At 45.9% G+C, this 19,052-nt stretch overlaps 1 protein-coding gene across 2 annotated transcripts in view; it reads left to right on the forward strand.

Annotated features, from left to right (window-relative positions):
• Positions 1 to 19,052, forward strand: part of tbc1d1 (TBC1 (tre-2/USP6, BUB2, cdc16) domain family, member 1) — a 93,246-nt gene that overhangs the window by 62,095 nt on the left and 12,099 nt on the right. For both annotated transcript variants that reach the window (XM_056279528.1, XM_056279529.1), the window contains 6 exons: positions 4,161 to 4,367; positions 8,569 to 8,730; positions 10,337 to 10,495; positions 12,770 to 12,870; positions 13,045 to 13,188; positions 14,411 to 14,570. In XM_056279528.1, coding sequence (XP_056135503.1) covers positions 4,161 to 4,367; positions 8,569 to 8,730; positions 10,337 to 10,495; positions 12,770 to 12,870; positions 13,045 to 13,188; positions 14,411 to 14,570 — 933 coding nt within the window. The remainder of the gene's footprint in view (positions 1 to 4,160; positions 4,368 to 8,568; positions 8,731 to 10,336; positions 10,496 to 12,769; positions 12,871 to 13,044; positions 13,189 to 14,410; positions 14,571 to 19,052) is intronic.

Below are 19,052 nucleotides of genomic sequence, written 5' to 3' on the forward strand. Positions count from 1 at the left end.
CTGTGTGACATTGCACAACACTTGAATGAACTTAATGTCAAGATGCAGGGAAGAACCAAGACCGTGTGTGAGCTCTACATGGCTGTCGGAGGATTCGGATTACCGCTTCTTCCCCACAGTGCAGAACGTGATGCTGCATGCGGATGCTGCCCGGTCCTGTCGGTCACAATTCGATGATGTGCTAACTGAGCTCAAGCAAAGCTACAAATCAAGATTCTGCGACTTCAAGGATCAAGGCAGTGTTTTTCTACTTGTGAAAACCCCATTCCTGGTTGACGTCGATGAAATGAAGCAAATAAGCGATCGGCTTGGATTTGCGCAGCTTCAAATGGAGTTTGTGGAGTTAAAGGGCTTGGATGAACTTCATTAAAGATGTTGCGGACTTTTGGAAATTGGTGGGGTATCTTCGAAACATATCCAGGCTTGCAAGAGGCGTCATCTCAGTGTTTCCGTCCACATACTGGCGTGAAGCAGCATTCACTGTGCTCTCAAAAATAAAATGTCGCAACCGAACAGATCGAGTCTGCGCCGCACAACAGAGGCCCTTTGGATCGCCGTTTCCTGCACAGAGCCCGACTACAAATCCCTTGTGCGGCAGAAGGAGTCGGAAGTCGCACTGAAAGTAGTAAGTTCAATGTTGCTCTAGTCTGAAATGCTAATGTAGGCCACAGTAGAACTGAAAGTCTGTTACCTTTCTCCCTTGAGGAGAGGAGACAGGAGAGAGAAAGGGGAACATAGAGAAGAGGCAGACTACCTGCTGTTATGGACTGTGATGATCAGCAATGTGCTGTGTATTAGCTGCTGTTATGGACTTTGTGATCAGCATTTGGGAATCATTTAGTAAAGATTGTTTATCGATACTGTTGAAACACTGCCAGTCATGACATTTGTGGTTGCATGATAATAAATTACAGTTATTGCACTATACATCATGCTTTTCATTCTTTAATAACATATTACTATTACCCTTATTCTCAAATGCATAATGGTTTCAGGGAGGGAAGGGACGTTTGTGGATTGTGGCTCTTGCAAAATATTTTTTTGTCAATGTGGCTCCTGAGTAGGGCAAGGTTGAGTACCATTGCATTATATGGACAAAAGTATTGGGACACCTGGCCATTACACCAACAGGAGCTTTTATGACATCCCATTCTAAATCCATAGGCATTAATATGGAGTTCGTCCTCCCTTTACAGCTATAACAGCTTCCACTCTTCTGGGAAGTCTTTCCACAAGATTTTGGAGTATGTCTGTGGGAATTTTTGCCCATTCATCCAGAAGGGCATTTGTGAGGTCAGGCACTGATGTTTGATGAGAAGACCTGGCTCGCAGTCTCAGTTTTAGTTCATCCCAAATGTTTTCGATGGGGTTGAGGTCAGGGCTCTGTGCGGGCCGGTCAAGTTCTTCCACACCAAACTCACCCAACCATGTCTTAATGGACCTTGCTTTGTGCACTGGGGCACAGTCATGCTGGAACAGAGAAAGGCCCTCCCCAAACTGTTCCCACAAAGTTGGAAGCATAGAATTGTCCAAAATGTCTTGGTATGCTGAAGCATTAAGATTTCCCTTCACTGGAACTAAGGGGCCTAGCCCAACCCCTGAAAAACAACCCCATACCATTATCCCTCCTCCACCAAACTTTACAGTTGGCACAATGCAGTCAGGCAGGTAACATTCTCCTGGCATCCGCCAAACCCAGACTCGTCCATCAGGCTGCCAGACAGAGAAGCGTGATTCGTCACTCCACAGAACACATTTTCACTGCTCCAGAGTCCAGCGGCAGAGTGCTTTACATCCACTCCATCCGACGCTTGGCATTGTGCTTGGTGATGTAAGGCCTGCATGCAGCTGCTTGGCCATGGAAACCCATTCCATGAAGCTCCCGGCACACAGTTTTTGTGCTGATGTTAATGCCAGAGGGAGTTTGGAACTCTGCAGTTATTGAGTCAACAGAGCGTTGGCGAATTTTACGCACTATACGCCTCAACATTAGTTGACCCCGCTGTGTGACTTTACGTGGTCTGCCACTTTGTGGCTGAGTTGCTGTTGTTCCTAAACACTTCCACTTTTCAATAATACCACTTACAGTTGACCGGGGAATATCTAGCAGGGAAGAAATTTCACTAACTGACTTATTGCAAAGGTGGCATCCTATGACAGTACCAACCTTGGGGGTCGTCCCGAGTCGTCCTCTGTATGGAGTTTGCATGTTCTCGCCGTGTCTGCATGGGTTTCCTCCAGGTGCTCTGGTTTCCTCCCACAGCCCCAAAGACATGTAGGTCAGGTGAATCGGCCGTACTAAATTGTCCCTGTGTGTGTGTGTGTGTGTGTGTGTGTGTGTGTGTGTGTGTTTGCCCTGTGATGGCCTGCTGGCCTGTCCGGGGTGTCCCCCCGCCTGCTGGCCAATGACTGTTGGGATAGGCTCCAGCATCCCCGTGACCCTGAGAGCAGGATAAGCGGTTTGGATAAGATGGATTATTATACTGTTATTATAGGATTTTATTTCTATTATTTTTGTTTTGTAATTTTCGTTATTCATGATGGTTTGGCAGCATTTACTATATATTTCTCTGCATAGACAACCCATAATTTCTACCAGATCACATTTGACCCATAACGCCACAGATTTAACTTTTTTTTTTTAAAAAGTTGTAATTTTAAAAAAATGTCAAATTAAAAAAAAAATGAAAGTAAAAAAAAAGAGCACTTTAAAAAGAACATTGAAAAAAAGAAAATGATCAAAATGTTTTACTGTATTCAGTAGGCCAATGTTGAGGATTAGAAAAAAACCAAAGTCATGACTCACACATCTGAACTTGAAAATGGGTCAGATTTGAGCTGAACACAATAGGAGGGTTAAGAAACACTGTATTAGAGTTTTGGTTGTTTGATTCTCAGCTTGTAGTGTCATTAGAACTGAATTTGTTCAAGGAAAGATTTTCTCCTTGATGTCTTTAAAATAAAAAATAAAAAGTCTTTGTGGAATTTTAAGCCAGGATTTGACCTCCATCCACTAGAGACCCGTCAAGCACTGTTTAACCAGGGATTAACTGGAATTAGGTCTGTTAGTTTGTACTACTTTTCCCCTTCCAGGTAAAACAGTGTGCAACAGGTAAGACAACGCCCCTTATCAGTAATGAAATCTGCACCTGACGTGTATTTTGACAGTCGGCTTCCATGGAGGTGAGAGATTTTGTCTGACCCCTGCGTCAGGGTTTAGTCGGGTTCTTGGCAACAGGGTTGAGATTCTGGGTGGAACGTGCTCAGATGCAGGAGGTCAGCGGGGAGTTGTCAAGTATTTGTATTTATGCCGGTGCAAAGTGTTTTCCTTCAAGGTGGCGTTGACGGGTCCGTCCACGGAACGTGCCAGCCTTGTTGACCCATTTTGCATGTTGAGTGTTTTGTGGGTATGTGTGTGTTTGCATAAGTGTGCACGTCTTGGGTGTCGGCACCAGCCAGGTTGGATTGTTTGCCCAGGGAGAGGTCGGTCCTCTTATCGTGGAAAGGTGTGCTCGCATTCAAGACGTCACTCCTGAGCCGGGTCAAAGGGCTGTTAGGTTGGAGCGGGGCAGGAATGGTGTTTGTCTATCACATGCATCATTTTCCTTGTAGTGATCTGTTTCTGCGTGAATGTGTGCGTGTATGAGCATATCGCTAGTTACAATCAAAAGTGCTACGCTTGTCTTGTGCATATGCTAGTTTCAGCACGTCCTTAAGGTTTTTGTATGATAGACACAAACATAAATCTTTGCTCCAGCTGGCACAAAGACAACTAACTATTGTCGTCCCCCATATGTCTGTTATGTGATCCAAAGGATCATCTGTCTTGCATATTTTTGTGAAATTTTGGTGAAGTCTAGCATCAAATGTATGTACCTGCAAGCTCTAAGGTATGTGCCCCATAATATGAGAGAGAGAGAATTAATGTTGAGGGGTTTTGCAGAAGGCAAGAAAGAAAAAGAAGGTTGACAGTCAAAAAAAGGCCCTCCTAAAAAAAGAATAAAAAATACAGCTCACCAATTTGACTGCAAACAAAAATACAAAGGCACATATTTCTGTTGCTCCACCCAAAACAACAGGGTACAGGGTGTGTCCCAAATCTTGAAATAATCTCTCTCTCTCTCTCTCTCTCTCTCTCTCTCTCTCTCTCTCTCGCTCAGACCGAGGCGATTCCTGTTTGGAGGCAGGCCGCGTCTGTGGGGTCCAGGTTGGAAGCGTGGTGGGAGGAGGCAGTGACTCCTCCCTGTCGGTGGTGCCTGAGGAGAGGAAGCGGAAGGGGAGGGAGGAACTGAGGGAGCTGTGGAGGAAGGCCATTCTGCAGCAGACCCTGCTCCTGAGGATGGAGAAAGAGAATCAGAAACTACAGGGTAAGCTCAATGGACGGCGGCCTACTGCAACTCGCACACCTAGGTGCATTCTGAACACGCTTCAGTGGATTCCACATATGCTTGGATGAATATTTTAAGAGTGCACAAGATACGCAGACCACACAATGCAGAAATTTGCGCACAAATACACGAATCACAAATTTGCCAAATATCTCAGCCTTGCAATTTAGAATAAGGGCCCACAGGGCATCTCTCTCATGAACACTTAACAGCATAGTGCAATGATGGACACTTACTATGTAAACATTGCACTTTGTAAATAGCCACCTCTCATCAAGATGTCTAACTTGCATATCTATGATGTGCACTACCTCTTTGTAAATCAGATACGCAATACAAATGTATAATTGTATGTACACATACAACTACTCTATACTGGTTATAAATTATTATTGTTATAATTATAACTTATAAGCATAAGCAAAGGGGACCAGAGGGTGTGCTCCAATTATCGGGGCATCACATTGCTCAGCCTCCCTGGGAAAGTCTACTCTAGGGTGCTGGAAAGGAGGCTCTGACCGATTGTCGAACCTCGGATCCAGGAGGAACAATGCAGATTCCGTCCTGGCCATGGAACAACAGACCAACTCTTTACCCTTGCGGGAGTGCTGAGGGAGAAATGGGAGTTTGACCAGCCAGTCTACATGTGTTTTGTGGATTTGGAAAAGGCTTACGACCATGTACCCCGGGGCAATCTGTGGGGGGTACTGCAGGAGTATGGGGTATCAGGGCAGTTACTACAAGCTGTCCGGTCCTTGTATAACACAGTGAGAGCTGTGTCCGCATTCTCAGCACAAAGTCAAACACGTTTTCAGTGGGTGTCGCACTCCGCCAACGTTGTCCCTTGTCTCTGATTCTGTTTGTGATATTCTTGGACAGGATCTCAAGGCGCAGCCAAGGTGAGGAGTGTGTCCGTTTTGGGAACCTCAGAATTGCCTCTCAGCTCTTCGCAGATGATGTGGTTTTGTTGGCTACATCAGAATGCGACCTCCAGCGTGCACTGGGGTGGTTTGCAGCTGAGTGTGAAATGGCTGGGATGAGAGTCAGCACCTCCAAGTCTGAGGCCATGGTTCTCTACCGGAAAATGGTGGATTGCTCCCTCCGGGCTGGGGATGAGTTGTTGCCTCAAGTGAAGGAGTTCAAGTATCTCGGGGTCTTGGTCATGAGTGAGGGTAGGATGGAGCGGGAGATTGACAGGCGGATTGGTGCAGCATCAGCAGTAATGCGGACGTTGTACCAGACCGTCGTGGTGAAGAGGGAGCTGAGCCGGAAGACAAAGCTCTCAATCTACCAGTCAATCTTCATTCCAACCCTCACCTATGGTCATGAGCTTTGGGTAGTGGCCGACAGGGTGAGATCGCAGATACAAGCAGCTGAAATGAGTGTCCTCTGTAGGGTGTCTGGGCTCAGTCTTAGAGATAGGGTGAGGAGCTCAGACATCCGGAGGGAGCTCGGGAGTAGAGCCGCTGCTCCTTCGCAATGAAAGGAGCCAGTTGAGATAATTCGGGCATCTGATTGGGATGCCTCCTGGGCACCTTCCTTTGGAGGTTTTCCGGGCACGTCCAACTGGGAGGAGACCCCAGGGTAGACCCAGAACTCGCTGGAGGGACTACATGTCCAATCTGTCCTGGGAACACCTTGGGATCCCCCAGGAGGAGCTGGAGGGCGTTGCTGGGGAGAGGGACATCTGGAGTGCCCTACTTAGCTTGCTGCCACCGCGACCCGACCCCGGAGAAGCAGCTGATGATGAGATGAACATACAATATATAATAGATTAATATGTAATTGTAGACTATATAGGGCAGCATGGTGGCCCAGTGGTTGCCTCGCAGCAAGAAGATCCTGGGTTCGAACCCCTGGCCATCCCGGGTCCTTTCTGTGTGGAGTTTGCATGTTCTCCCTGTGTCTGCGTGGGTTTCCTCTGGCTTCCCCCGTTTCCTCCCACCATCAAAAAGACATGCATGTTATGGTTAATACTCCTGTCTGTGCCCCTGAGCAAGACAATGGAAAGAAGAACTGGAGTTGGTCCCCGGGTGCTGCAGCTGCCTACTGCTCCTATACAATGGGATGGGTTAAATGCAGAGAGCACTTCATTGTAAGAATACAATGTCAAATTTTAAATTATTCAGCCATAACAAAACTCTGTATAGTTGTGACATACCTTGTTGTGGATACATACTTATCTCCAGTATACTGTTTGTTATTCCATTTATTTATATTGTTGCCCTTGTTTTTGCTCTTTTTGAGTGATATATGTAAGTACTAGAACCTGCTGTAAACCGGAGTCAAATTCTTTGTATGCACAAGCACACCATAACTTACACAACATTTAACCCAATTTCCTTAATGACAATTTGCATGTCAAATTAATGTTTATGTGTAAATGTTTCCCATGCTTGCACCCATGGGGTATATGTTATAATGTATAAGGTGGCCTAACAAATTGGCATTTGAAGTTGCTTTCTCTAAGCTACATGTCATCACAGAAAAGTCTTTGTCTGTCTTGTGTGTGCGTTCATGCGTCTAAAGGTCAAAAGGTTTATATAACAAAAAATATTATTGTGTATGTGTGTATGTGTTTATGGGCATTCATCCATAGCTAGCACAAAAAAAAAAACCCTCCTCAAGAGTGTTACACCCTTCCCCTGACCCACTTGGCACCTATGCCAGAAACAAACACACACAACTCTACCCCTCCAGCACTGAAGAACAATTATACACATATACATTTATCGCTCATCCTCACCCCCACACCTGCGTAAACCCTCACACAAGCGATTACCTATAGAGTTGGGTGTGGACGGAGATAATATGGGTCAATATTGACGTAAGAGAAGCAAGTCTGGGCAGCAGCCTCGATCTATTCACACCGTGTGCACTTGCCGCACGCATGCTGTGCATACACACACACCCACAGTCCTGTTGCTGTTCCCCCGCCGGCGGGCGGGCGGGCGGACTCCCTTGGACACCAATAGTTTTGTGTGGTTTTTTTTTCCTCTCCCTTTGGGTGCGGTCCATCTCCATCCGTTATTTGTCTGGGTGGAGCTCCACTCCCAGGCCTATCTGTTTATCGCCGTCTCTGCATAGTTTATAGGTCAATTGTGCATGTGATGTGCATGTGTCTCCATTGTCCGTATGTGGGGGGGAGGTTACATCTTTGTAGATTCCTCCTGGGCGGGGTATCCTATCTGGGCTGGGTGTTATCAAAGGCTCTGTCTGCAGCAGACAGACAGAGAGAGCGAGAGAGGGAAATGGCTGAGCCATGGAGTGATAGTGGGGAGGGAGGGAGGCAGTGATTGGAGAGACTGCAGTGTAGCTGGTCCTGGTGGTGGACCAGGGCGCTTCCTGTGCTAGACAGCTGATGAGACACAGAGCACAGGCTGGGTCTCTCTCCATCACAGCTCCTATTTTTTTTAATCTGGGTGTCAACCATCCGCCTCCCTCCAACATACCCGCCCTTTACATGCCGACTCTAAACTAACCGTGGTCAGTGTTTTTCCACTACACCTTTGTTCCTTACAGCCACGGTCATTTATTTTTACTCTCCTAGTTCCCAGGCCCTATCCTGCCAAGGTGGGATAAATGCCAAAATTCAACTACATGTGAAACGTGACCGGTCAAACCAAGCGAGAGTTTTAAGGCAACCCTGCTCAGTTGATAAGCTTATTGGCGCATGGAAAATCAGCGGTGTTTTTAAATGGGGTTGGTCCACTGCTGCCTCTGTCTCCCAGCGACGAATTTATGATGTCATTTTCTCCAGCCCTGCCAAGTTCCAGCCGGACAGTTGGTGGTGGACACCACACGTGAGCAGAATGGACTCGGGGGGGGGGGGGGGGTGTAAAGGAAACTTGAAAGTGGAGAGGAAGAAGGAGAGGAAAGAGAGGGGTCGGTGGAATGGTGATTAAATGAGGACAAATAGGTGGAAGTCGGAGAGAAGAGGTACTTACGTGAAGGTTAAAAAGGAGCGAGGGGCTAAAGGTTAAATGAGGTCAGGTGGAGGGGAAGAGGAGATGGAGCTCTCAGAAAATGAGGAATAGCTGAGAGGAGCCCTGAGTGTTTCTTCACCTTCGATGTCTGGTTTAGATAATGCTCGTGTGTGAGTCTGTCTGCAGGCTGTGTGAGTTGTAATTAACACGTTATTGTGATTCACATTGATAAATGTGTGTGCCTTTGTGTTTAGCCTCAGAGTGCAACCTGCAGAACAAGCGTCTGAAGCTCGACTATGAGGAGATCACCCCGTGTCTTAAGGAGGTCACTCTGGTCTGGGAGAAGATGCTGGGGACCCCTGGGAGGGCAAAGGTCAAGTTTGATACGGAGACTGTACATGCTTCTGTTGCGCAAGGTACCTGTTCAGTCCCACTGGAGTTTGAGTTTTTGTAAAATGTATAGATGGGTAGATAGATAAATGAATATCACACGTAGGAAGTGTTGTCGGCTCGCTTGTTTTTTGTTTTTTTTGTTTTTTTTTTCAAATTAAGTAGTTTTGGTGACTTTAATCATAGTTAAATTCCAACTATTTAAATTTTCTGTCTGTCATGTCTGCTTCTTATGCGTTTTTCTGTTCAGCTGAGAACAGGGCCCTCAGTTCTGTCCATTCACTCACATCAGCATGTTCTACCCAGAGGGCAGGAAGGTTATCTCCCATGCTGGTATCGCTTCCCCTCCGCTTCTGTATAGAACATAACAGTTCTAAAGTCCACATGCTTAACACACATGTGCGCCGCAAGGCCATCAGCCAGTGACTATCAGTGTTGTAACTCGGTGAAGTACCCTTGAGAGCAGTTCTTATCTTGCAAGGTGATGAAAGCACAAGACAAGATGTGTCTGTGACATCTGATCGGGGAGTAGCGGTCAGTGGGCTGGGATAGAGCCATTTCTGTCCATTAAGCTATAGGTTTGGGAGTTGGGGGTGGGTCCACGGTTGTTGTTTTTTCCAAATGGGACACGAGGTCAAATGTATGTCAACACAGTGACCAACTCAGAAAACAGTCTGTCTAATCTCTAGACTCCACTCTAAAAACTCTACTACTGTTTAGTCAACTCTTAACCCCTCTCTGTGCAAATAGCAATATTTTCCCAGCCCTTTTTTTTTTTTTTGCTCCCTCATTCACAAAAACAAGTCGTTATTTCAAGGCCTCGGGGGACTCTTCTCCATACACTTAGATTACTCTCGCATGAGACTCGTATATCACATTGTAAATTCCTGGTTTACAGTTCTGTGACAGCGCAGAGTAGACTTGCATATTGTAGGCATATACATTTATAACAATGGAAATAGGAATGTTCAGATTTGGTTCCTATAAAGGTCCACATCCCCACACATCTCTCTTAAAATGTGTTGTATTTATGGTGTCCGGGTGGCGTGGCGGTCTATCCCGTTGCCTACCAACAAGGGGATCTCCGGTTCGAATCCCCGTGTTACCCCGGGCTTGGTCGGGCATCCCTAAAGACACAACTGGCCGTGTCTGCGGGTGGGAAGTCGGATGTGGGTATATGTCCTGGTCGCTGCACTAGTGCCTCCTCTGGTCCGTCGGGGCACCTGTTTGGGGGGGGTGAAACTGGGGGGGAATAGCATGATCCTCCAATGCGCTACGTCCCCCTGGCGAAACTCCTCACTGTCAGGTGAAAAGAAGCAGCTGGCGACTCCACATGTATCGGAGGAGGCATGTGGTAGTCTGCAGCCCTCCCCGGATCGGCAGAGTGGGTGGAGCAGCGACTGGGATGGCTCGGACGAGTGGGGTAATTGGCCAAGTACAATTGGGAGAAAAAAGGGGGTGATCCCCCCCCAAAAAAAGAATGTTGTATTCTGCACTAATTGTCACCTTTGAACATCCCCTACATCTGCCCCGACCCCTGACCCCCTTTTTCCCCCTCTCTGCTTCCTTCTCACATGATCCACACCCCATCCAAAACCCTCTGCACGCTCTACCGCTCCCTCTCCATGTCAGGTGTTCCAAGGCAGCATCGAGGCGAGATTTGGAAGTTTCTGTCAGAGCAGTACCTGTTGAGACAGACAATCCCTGCGCGACCTCCTGCCAACCACACTCCCTACAAAGAGCTGCTAAAGCAGCTCACCTCCCAGCAGCATGCTATCCTAATAGATCTGGGTAAGGCACAAACGCACACATTCTTCACTGTGGGGCAAATCCTGCAGTGTGGTAAACGACACAAAATTTTTAAGAATTAACAACAGGTTTGGGGATTAACAACAGGTTTGGGGATATACAGCAGATACACATGCTGCCCCATTTCACACACAAATGCACACTCACTCATGCTCTCTCTCTCTCTCACATTCACATACAAATCCAGATTAAAATTTTCAGATGTTATAAAGTATGGGTTGTCCAAAACCACATTCGAACACTTGCCCCTTCAGTTTTCCAAACACCATTTGCCTCCAAATTGCCCATGGATAAGTGCTCACCGCACACCCTGTAGCATGGCGTTCCTCTCAGAACAACCAGTTTTTGTCTCTCCCCCGCATGTTATTTACCACCTACAACAAATGGGCTGTGGAAAGATAATGGCATATACAAAGATGGCAAACTGTTATCAGCTTACAGTGGGGCGGGGGTGGTTGCATTGATGGCATCGCATCGGCTTAAAGCATGTCGTTTGGATACCAACACAACAGGGAGCTGGATGGCGGACTCGCCGAGTCCACATAAGCATGCAGATGCAAACATTTCAAAGCAACATATATTTTATGATATATGTTGTTTAGGAAACAGGGTGACGGTGGAGAACGTATCCCAGTCAAGTTCGGCACCCCCACCCACCGTACTTTTGTTGAAACGCACATGTGCGTGCACACCCCTGCCTTGAGGCAGCGGATGGGAGGGCCCAGGACAGTATGTTCACACACACACCTACACTAGATGCCTGCTGCCTCCCGCAGCACATTTTACACAAACACGCTTTCACATGGTCATCACTCGAAAGCCTCGCTGTCACACACACCGAAAGCCAAGGAGCCCACACACTCAAAACATATACGCATACACACACACACACAAATACCTGCCAATTATGAGCCTATTGGTGTGAGGCAGCTGTTGTACTCTTCCTAAACCCTCATTATGTTGTCAGCTTTGAAAGGTATCTGTATGTTTTTCTTTTGTTGCACGTTGGGCCACTGGGGGAAAGTACCGACGCAGGTATGGCGAAGTTTTATGTTGACCTTTATTCACATGGATTTAAGTGAGGGGGACAGCCCAGAATGTACACACACATGTTTCTCCATGGTGAGCTCCTTTTAACATCAGCAGCGAGAGAGCTGTCCCTCAGGAGAGGGATGAGAAGGTCTCACACGCACACACACACACACACACCATAACTCATAGACCAACAGGGGCTTTGGACCCTGCAGTGATCATTCCCATGGAATACAGTAATACACAATATCTAAAGTGAAATCCATTGTGCTGATATTTTGGGGGGGGGGGGTCTACCCGCAAAAACCAATTCAAGGAATCAAGACGGAACAATTAAACCGACTTCACGCACTTGTCCCTGCGATCAAAGGGAACGTAATGTAGTGTCAGTATGAATCTCCGTAAACCTGGTTCCAAATAGCTTTTGTTGGATACGAGGAGCGATGACAGTTGTAATTGTTGTCATGTCGTCCATCAAAGTGTGAAATTTGACTAAAGAAGGCTCAACTCTGTTGAGCCTGTTAAAACTTGACTGACACATAAAAAAATGATGAAAGAAACGGCAGGTAGAGCCCCTGTAGCAGGGCTTGAGAATTTCCTCTGTGTGTGTGTGTGTGTGTGTGCGTGTGTGTGTGTGTGTGTGTGTGTGAGAGAGCTTGTTTTTCTATCCAAAACCAGAAACCACCAACCTTGTAGGGACATTTTATGGGTGCCGACGAGGAAAAGGGTCTATTTTAGGGTTAGGACTTGGGTGTAGGGTTAATGTTAGGGTTAAGTTAAGGTTACGCATGTAGTTATGGCTAAGGTTAAGGTCAAGGGCTAGGAAATAAATGTAGTAAATGAGGGGGTCCCCATAAGTATAGAGAAACAAGTGTGTGTGTGTGTGTGTGTGTGTGTGCAACAGTTTGTCTCGGTATGCTAGCAGCATGTGCTGGCTAGTGTTCATATCAGTTAGCTAGTTATCTTGTCAATAGTATGCCGGCCAAGTGCAGCTACAACAATCAGTGTCTTCTAATGGATAAGTGCAAAATATAGTTTTGAAAAGTTGTCGAGAGTAGAATGGTTTCGGGTCATGGAAATAAAGCTTAAAAGTTATTAGGTGTCATGGAACATTTTTGGAAACCACAGTCGGAAAAAGTGCATGAACTCTGAAGAAATTTGACTCTTTCTTTCTCTTTTTATCTCTTTTCTCTATCCATTTCCTCTTCCTCCTTGTCTCCCCAGGTCGTACTTTTCCCACCCACCCATATTTCCAGGCCCAGTTGGGAGCAGGACAGCTGTCTCTCTATAATCTTTTGAAAGCGTACTCACTTCTGGATCCTGAGGTATAACTGCCTATCTCTCATCTGCTCTCTTTGGCTTCTGCGGTACTATATCTACCCATTAGTCTACATCTCTGTCATCTATTTCTCACCATCTCTGACTTTTATCAGACACCTCCCGTCTGTTTTTCCCACGTTTTGCAAACGGCAGTATTGTTGTTGTTGTTGTTATTGTAGGTGGGTTACTGCCAGGGCTTGTCTTTCATAGCTGGCATACTGCTCCTACACATGGGGGAAGAGGAGGCCTTCAACATGCTTAAATTCCTAATGTACGACATGGGGCTCCGCAAGCAGTACAGACCTGACATGATCATACTGCAGGTAACATGCAAATCCACATATACATATCATTTGAATATAGAATTTCACCATGCTCACAGCCCTGTGATATAGATGTCTACCCCAGTTCCTTTTTCTCAGGGCTTTCACTCATTGGGCAATGGCAGACGGCAGAATATTTCACCACCATACACCTAGACACACGCACACACATTAGGGTTGCGAGATATACCGTGCAACGATAGAAACGTGTTGACCGGTAGAGATTTGGCAATACTATTTCAACCGCAGGAGCTGGTTCATGTGATTTGGGTAACAGCCCATACTCCATACCAGTTGGTGGCAGTAATGCACCATAATGTTATTTGCCAACTACCATAAAACTCTAGAGGAAGATGTGAGTGCGACAAGGAAACATATTTACATATATATATATATATATAAAAGCAAGAGTGTATGTTTGTATTTTCGCTTAAAACTCCAGAAATACTCATTGTAGAACAAAAAGAAAGGTATCTTTAGAATCAGCACTTTCCAAGGATTGCACAGTTCAAAAAAATATTCCAAAACCAAGTAAAAAATTTGATTTATTTGCACAAGAGACATTCCAATGATGCTTTGTGGAGACTTCCAGCAAATCCTTCCAGTGGTCAAGGGAGGCACTACACCTAACATTGTCAATGCTAGCCTGAAGGCACGCAACGTGATTTACCCTGAGGCGCTTGAGCACTGAGTGATTAATACACACATTGGCAAAGAAGCTTGATGAATGGATTGAAAATTATGACATTTGATCATTTTTGTTAATAACATTTGTTTATCACATATTTCATATCATAAATTATCCTATATTTCATCATCGATTATATCGTAAAGATCAGATCGTGTTGGTTGTTTTGGTCAGAACATTTTCCCCGGGCAACGCAGGGTACCTCCGCTAGTTGTAAATACAGAGCAGGAGGAGGCATCCCAACCAACCCAAGATGAGGGAAAAGAACTTGTTACTAAAAGGGGTGTGACTTCTCTCATGTGGACATGGTTTGGATTTAGAAAATCCGACGCCAAACAGAAAACTGTACTTCATAAACTGTGCCGCTTGGTGGTTATCGCTGGAGGTGGAAAAACAAGTAACCTCTTCTGCCACTTAAAAATGAAGCACACAAAGCAGGATTGTAACCCCTAACACACACACACACACACATACACTCAATCATCAGCTAGACCAGTGAAGACAATCCCTCTCTGCTTTGATTTTCCATGTCAGATTCAGATGTACCAGTTGTCCCGGCTCCTCCACGACTACCACAGGGATCTGTACAGCCACCTGGAGCAGCAGGAGATCGGCCCCAGCCTCTATGCCACCCCCTGGTTCCTCACTGCCTTTGCGTCACACTTCCCCCTTGGTTTTGTGGCCAGAGTCTTTGGTAAGTCTTGGGGAAGGTACAGTCATGCTCATCAAATACCCCCGTCCTTTTCCTTGGAAAACGGCAGCTCAGATTCCAGATAGTCAAGAGTGTGGTGGTTGTGCCTCAATAGTAGTTTCCCCTTTACCTAGGTCATTTTTACATAGTGTCGTTTTAATGTAGTGGTACATTTAAAAAGTATGAGAAAAAAAATGGGGGGGGAAAAGTGGAAACATTTGGAAAAGGTGTTTTTTTCCCCCATAGGTGATAGGATTGAAGATGGTAGTAACAAAAAAAATGTCAGGATTGAAATTCTCGTATCAATTTTTTTTTATTATCTTGATTTAAACAAAATCCTACTTCTGAGTTAATTTTGCTCTAATACTAAGATGAATAGGCGAGAAGGTTAAAGGAAAATTTTGCCATCGTTGTGGATGTTATGTCAGTCTTGAATGTTACACCTACCAACAGGGGGTTTACCGGTTTGAATCTCCGTGTTACCTCCGGCTTAGTTGGGCGTCCCTACAGACACAATTGGCCGTGTCTGCGGGTGTGAAGCCGGATGTGGGTATGTGTCCTGGTCGCTGCACTAGCGCCTCCTCTGGTCGGTTGGGGCGCCCGTTCGGGGGGGAGTGGGAACTGGGAGGAATAGTGTGATCCTCCCATGCGCTACATCTCCCGGGCGAAACTCCTCACTGTCAGGTGAAAAGAAGTGGCTGGCGACTCCACATGTATTGGAGGAGGCATGTGGTAGTCTGCAGACCTCCCTGGATCGGCAGAGGGGGTAATTGGCCAAGTTCAATTGGGAGAAAAAGGGGGGGGGATCTTGAATGTTACCTGAATTTACACAAAGCAAAAACATTTCAAATACTTCCAGTATTGGTGGAGAAACTATTGGGCCAGATAATGTCAACAATGAGCTGAAAGTGAAAGTGAAGCCTTTCTCTAGTTACGGAAAACCATAGACTGCAGTGAAAGGTAAATGAACTGCATTCATATAGGGCTTTTCTAGCTGCAGCAGCACTTTACATTCAATGAGTACATCACACTCGCCCATGCACATGCACATTCGTGCACCGACGGCAGTGTCGGCCATGCAAGGCACCAACCAGCTCATTAGGGGCCTCACAGCAAGAAGGTCCTGGGTTTGAACCCCGGGGTCGTCCGACCTTGGGGGAGGTCATCCCACGTCGACCTCTGTGTGGCGTTTGCATGTTCTCCCCGTGTCTGCGGTGGGTTTCCTCCGGGTGCTCCGATTTCCCCCACCACTGAAAGAAACGTGCATGTTAGGGTTAAAACTCCTGTCTGTGCCCCCGACCGAGGGAAAGAAGAACTGGAGTTGGTCCCCGGGCGCAGCATGAAGGTGGCAGCCCGCTGCTCCTGGCGACACAGATCACAGCTAGGATGGGTGAATTTGCAGTAACTGAATTTCCCCAAGGGGATTAATACAGGAAACTTAATTGAGAAAGCATTTAAAAATCAATGGTGCTTTCTATCTTTCTTTTAGTGGTATTGTTTGCCGCTATATCATGTTTCACAGTGTTGGGAAAAAAAACATCTTAATAATGAAATGTTTTTTGTCTTTGCTGCCATAACTTCCTGTTATCATCCCAGCCAGCAGAGAACCTGCTAGCTAAACATGAGCGATTCGGCGAGTGAACACTTTTGTTATTCTGTTTGTACAGTACCATCAGATTACTATTTATGGGTGTCTGGGTAGTGTAGCGGTCTATTCAATTACCTACCAACCCGGGGATCGCCGGTTCGAATCCCCGTGTTACCTCCTGCTCGGTGGGGCGTCCCTGCAGACACAATTGGCCGTGTCTGCGGGTGGGAAGCCGGATGTGGGTATGTGTCCTAGTCGCGGCACTAGCGCCTCCTCTGGTCGGTTAGGGAGCCTGTTCAGCGGGGGAGGGGGAACTGGGCGGAATAGCGTGATCCTCCCACGTGCTACATCCCCCTGGCGAAACTCCTCACTGTCAGATAAAAAGAAGCGGTTGGCGACTCCACATGTATCAGAGGAGGCATGTGGTGGTCTGCAGCCCTCCCCGGATCGGCAGAGGGGGTGGAGCAGCGACCTGGATGGCTAGGAAAATAGGGTAATTGGCCAAGTACAACTGGGGAGAAAAAGAGGGGTAAAAAGCAACAACAAAAAAAGATTACTATTTATGAAAACATTTTCATTATATCTGACTTTATATAGATACATATAGTCATATATATATATATAGCTGATATAGATGACTCTTGGTTAATGCTTAAACAATCACTACTTTTTAAAAAAAATTAATGCCCCATGACAAAACATCTGTGCATTGATAGGACAGAGATCCCACATGCGCCTGATGTTATCATGCAATCTGTAGCTGGATATATTATCTGAATAACAAAACAATCCGATCACATTCTCGGCATTTACCCCTGATGTTTGAGTTTTGTCCTCGTGATCGAATCTTTTTTTTTCTTTTTTTTTTTTTAATGCACACAACACGAAGAAACCGGGTGGGTGGATGGAAAGTCTGCAGTGAAGCTAGTAAAATGGTGCAATAATGGTGGTCAAATAGAACAACGTCAGACGTGTTCTTTGAAGGGTTCATTTTAATGCCTTGGAGGCATCGCAAATGGTACGTTCTTTCGCCACAGTCATTTGTAACCGCCGTAAAAGCAACTACAGCTACTCATTTGCCGAGTTGTGTTAAGTCTGCGTAAATAGCAACCCTCAGAATGAGCTGCAGTGAGATAAACTACTGGCTTTGGAGATGAGAATTCTACCCCTCGGCAACACTATCTCACCAATGTGAGCTCGCTGGGCTCATTACACTTACATCTGGCTGTTTTTGGCAAACGTCCGATCACGATGCAGGCCAGAATGGCTCTGGGGATGGTCTGGTAGATCCTGATCATGTTCTCATCACAATGGGTGCCTTAATAAGCTAAGTGTTTTTCTTATCCGGATAACTTAATCAGCTAAAGATTGCTTAATAATACACAGTGTAAATGGGGTCAGAGAGGGACCCAGCTGGCGCCGTGAAGTGAACTCTGAGTGACAACAAATCATGAAAACAAGTGAGAAATATTGTATTAGTAATCTGTAACTTCGGGATGATTCTCAGCTACGATAGCACAATTAGATTAGTATGCCTGTGTGGAGGCTATTATGCTTAACCCAACTGTGACACCTCCAAAATAAGCTGATCTTGGTGCACTTTTTCCCATCTATATGTACTGGCCCAGTGGTTAGCACTGTTTCCTCACAGCAAGAAGGTCCTGGGTTCGGCCCGGGGTCCGAACGCAGGACCTTTCTGTGTGTGGAGTTTGCATGTTCTCCCCGTGTCTGTGTGGGTTTCCTCCGGGTGCTCCGGTTTCCTCCCACCATCAAAAAGACATGCATGTTAGGGTTAATACTCCTGCCTGGGCCCCTGAGCAAGGCAGTGGAAAGAAGAACTGGCGTTGGTCCCCAGGTGCTGCAGCTGCCCACTGCTCCTGTACAATAGGATGGGTTAAATGCAGAGAACAAATGCCGTTGTAACTGTACAATGACAAAAATAAAGTGGTTTCTCCTCTTAAATGGAAAAACAATTGCTGTAAAATACAGATTGACAAGAAAATTTGCCAATCATCTGCATCAATATTGTTAAAAGTCATTCTTTTATAGATGATCGATGACTTTAGAAATAAAAAAATTATCTTTTGTTTTTGTGATGAGACGTGGGTATTTTTGCTTATTCCGTCATTCGTAGCAAGAAAGCAATTTGCTCCCTTGCCATTTCTCAGGTGATGTTCCGTCGTAAAATGTGAAGCGTTTAAAAGGAAACCCTTGAAAAAAGCCAGATTTGAAAACCACATCAGTGACCTTATGAATTACATGCACGAATGGCTGCAGAAAATATCGAAAATAAAACTGAGATGGGCCTGGACTTTGCCAAAGCTGCGCCAAGCTAAGCAGAGATTTCGTCGACAGATCTCGTCCGTATATGCAGATATGTGTTGGCACAAATCAGATTTTGAGAAAAAATCCTCAGACGGAAATAAAAACTTCACTTACAGGCCTCAAAATTAACTTTTCCCCCCCCTAACGTCCCGGTAATGTTTCAAACTCTTAAACCAGTGGTCCCAAAGTCAATTTTTAATATTCCCAATCTGTTGCTCATAGTTTTTGTATGTATGCCATGTGTGTTACTAGAAATGCAGACCGTTTTCCAGGGTTTTACACCAGCTTCTGCAGCTGCGCAGCAAAGCTGATGTGAAAGTGATATAATGCCGTTTGAGCCAGACACGCAACGATTATACACTTCTTGATGAAGGGATATGCATTCTTCCCATGATCATCCCAAAAGTCATGTTAAATTACCTGAGCCAAGCTTTCATTGGCCTTGGAACGACTAGACGTTAATTTTCAAGCCCCGACTTGAACATTGTTGCACGCAGTCCTTCGATGAACGTTTCCATATGAAAACGCCGTTGTTTCTGACGGGTTTACTGGAGTAGCCACTTCTAGTTTTT

This window comes from Lampris incognitus, chromosome 5, assembly GCF_029633865.1.
Source record: "Lampris incognitus isolate fLamInc1 chromosome 5, fLamInc1.hap2, whole genome shotgun sequence".
Lineage (NCBI taxonomy): Eukaryota > Metazoa > Chordata > Actinopteri > Lampriformes > Lampridae > Lampris > Lampris incognitus.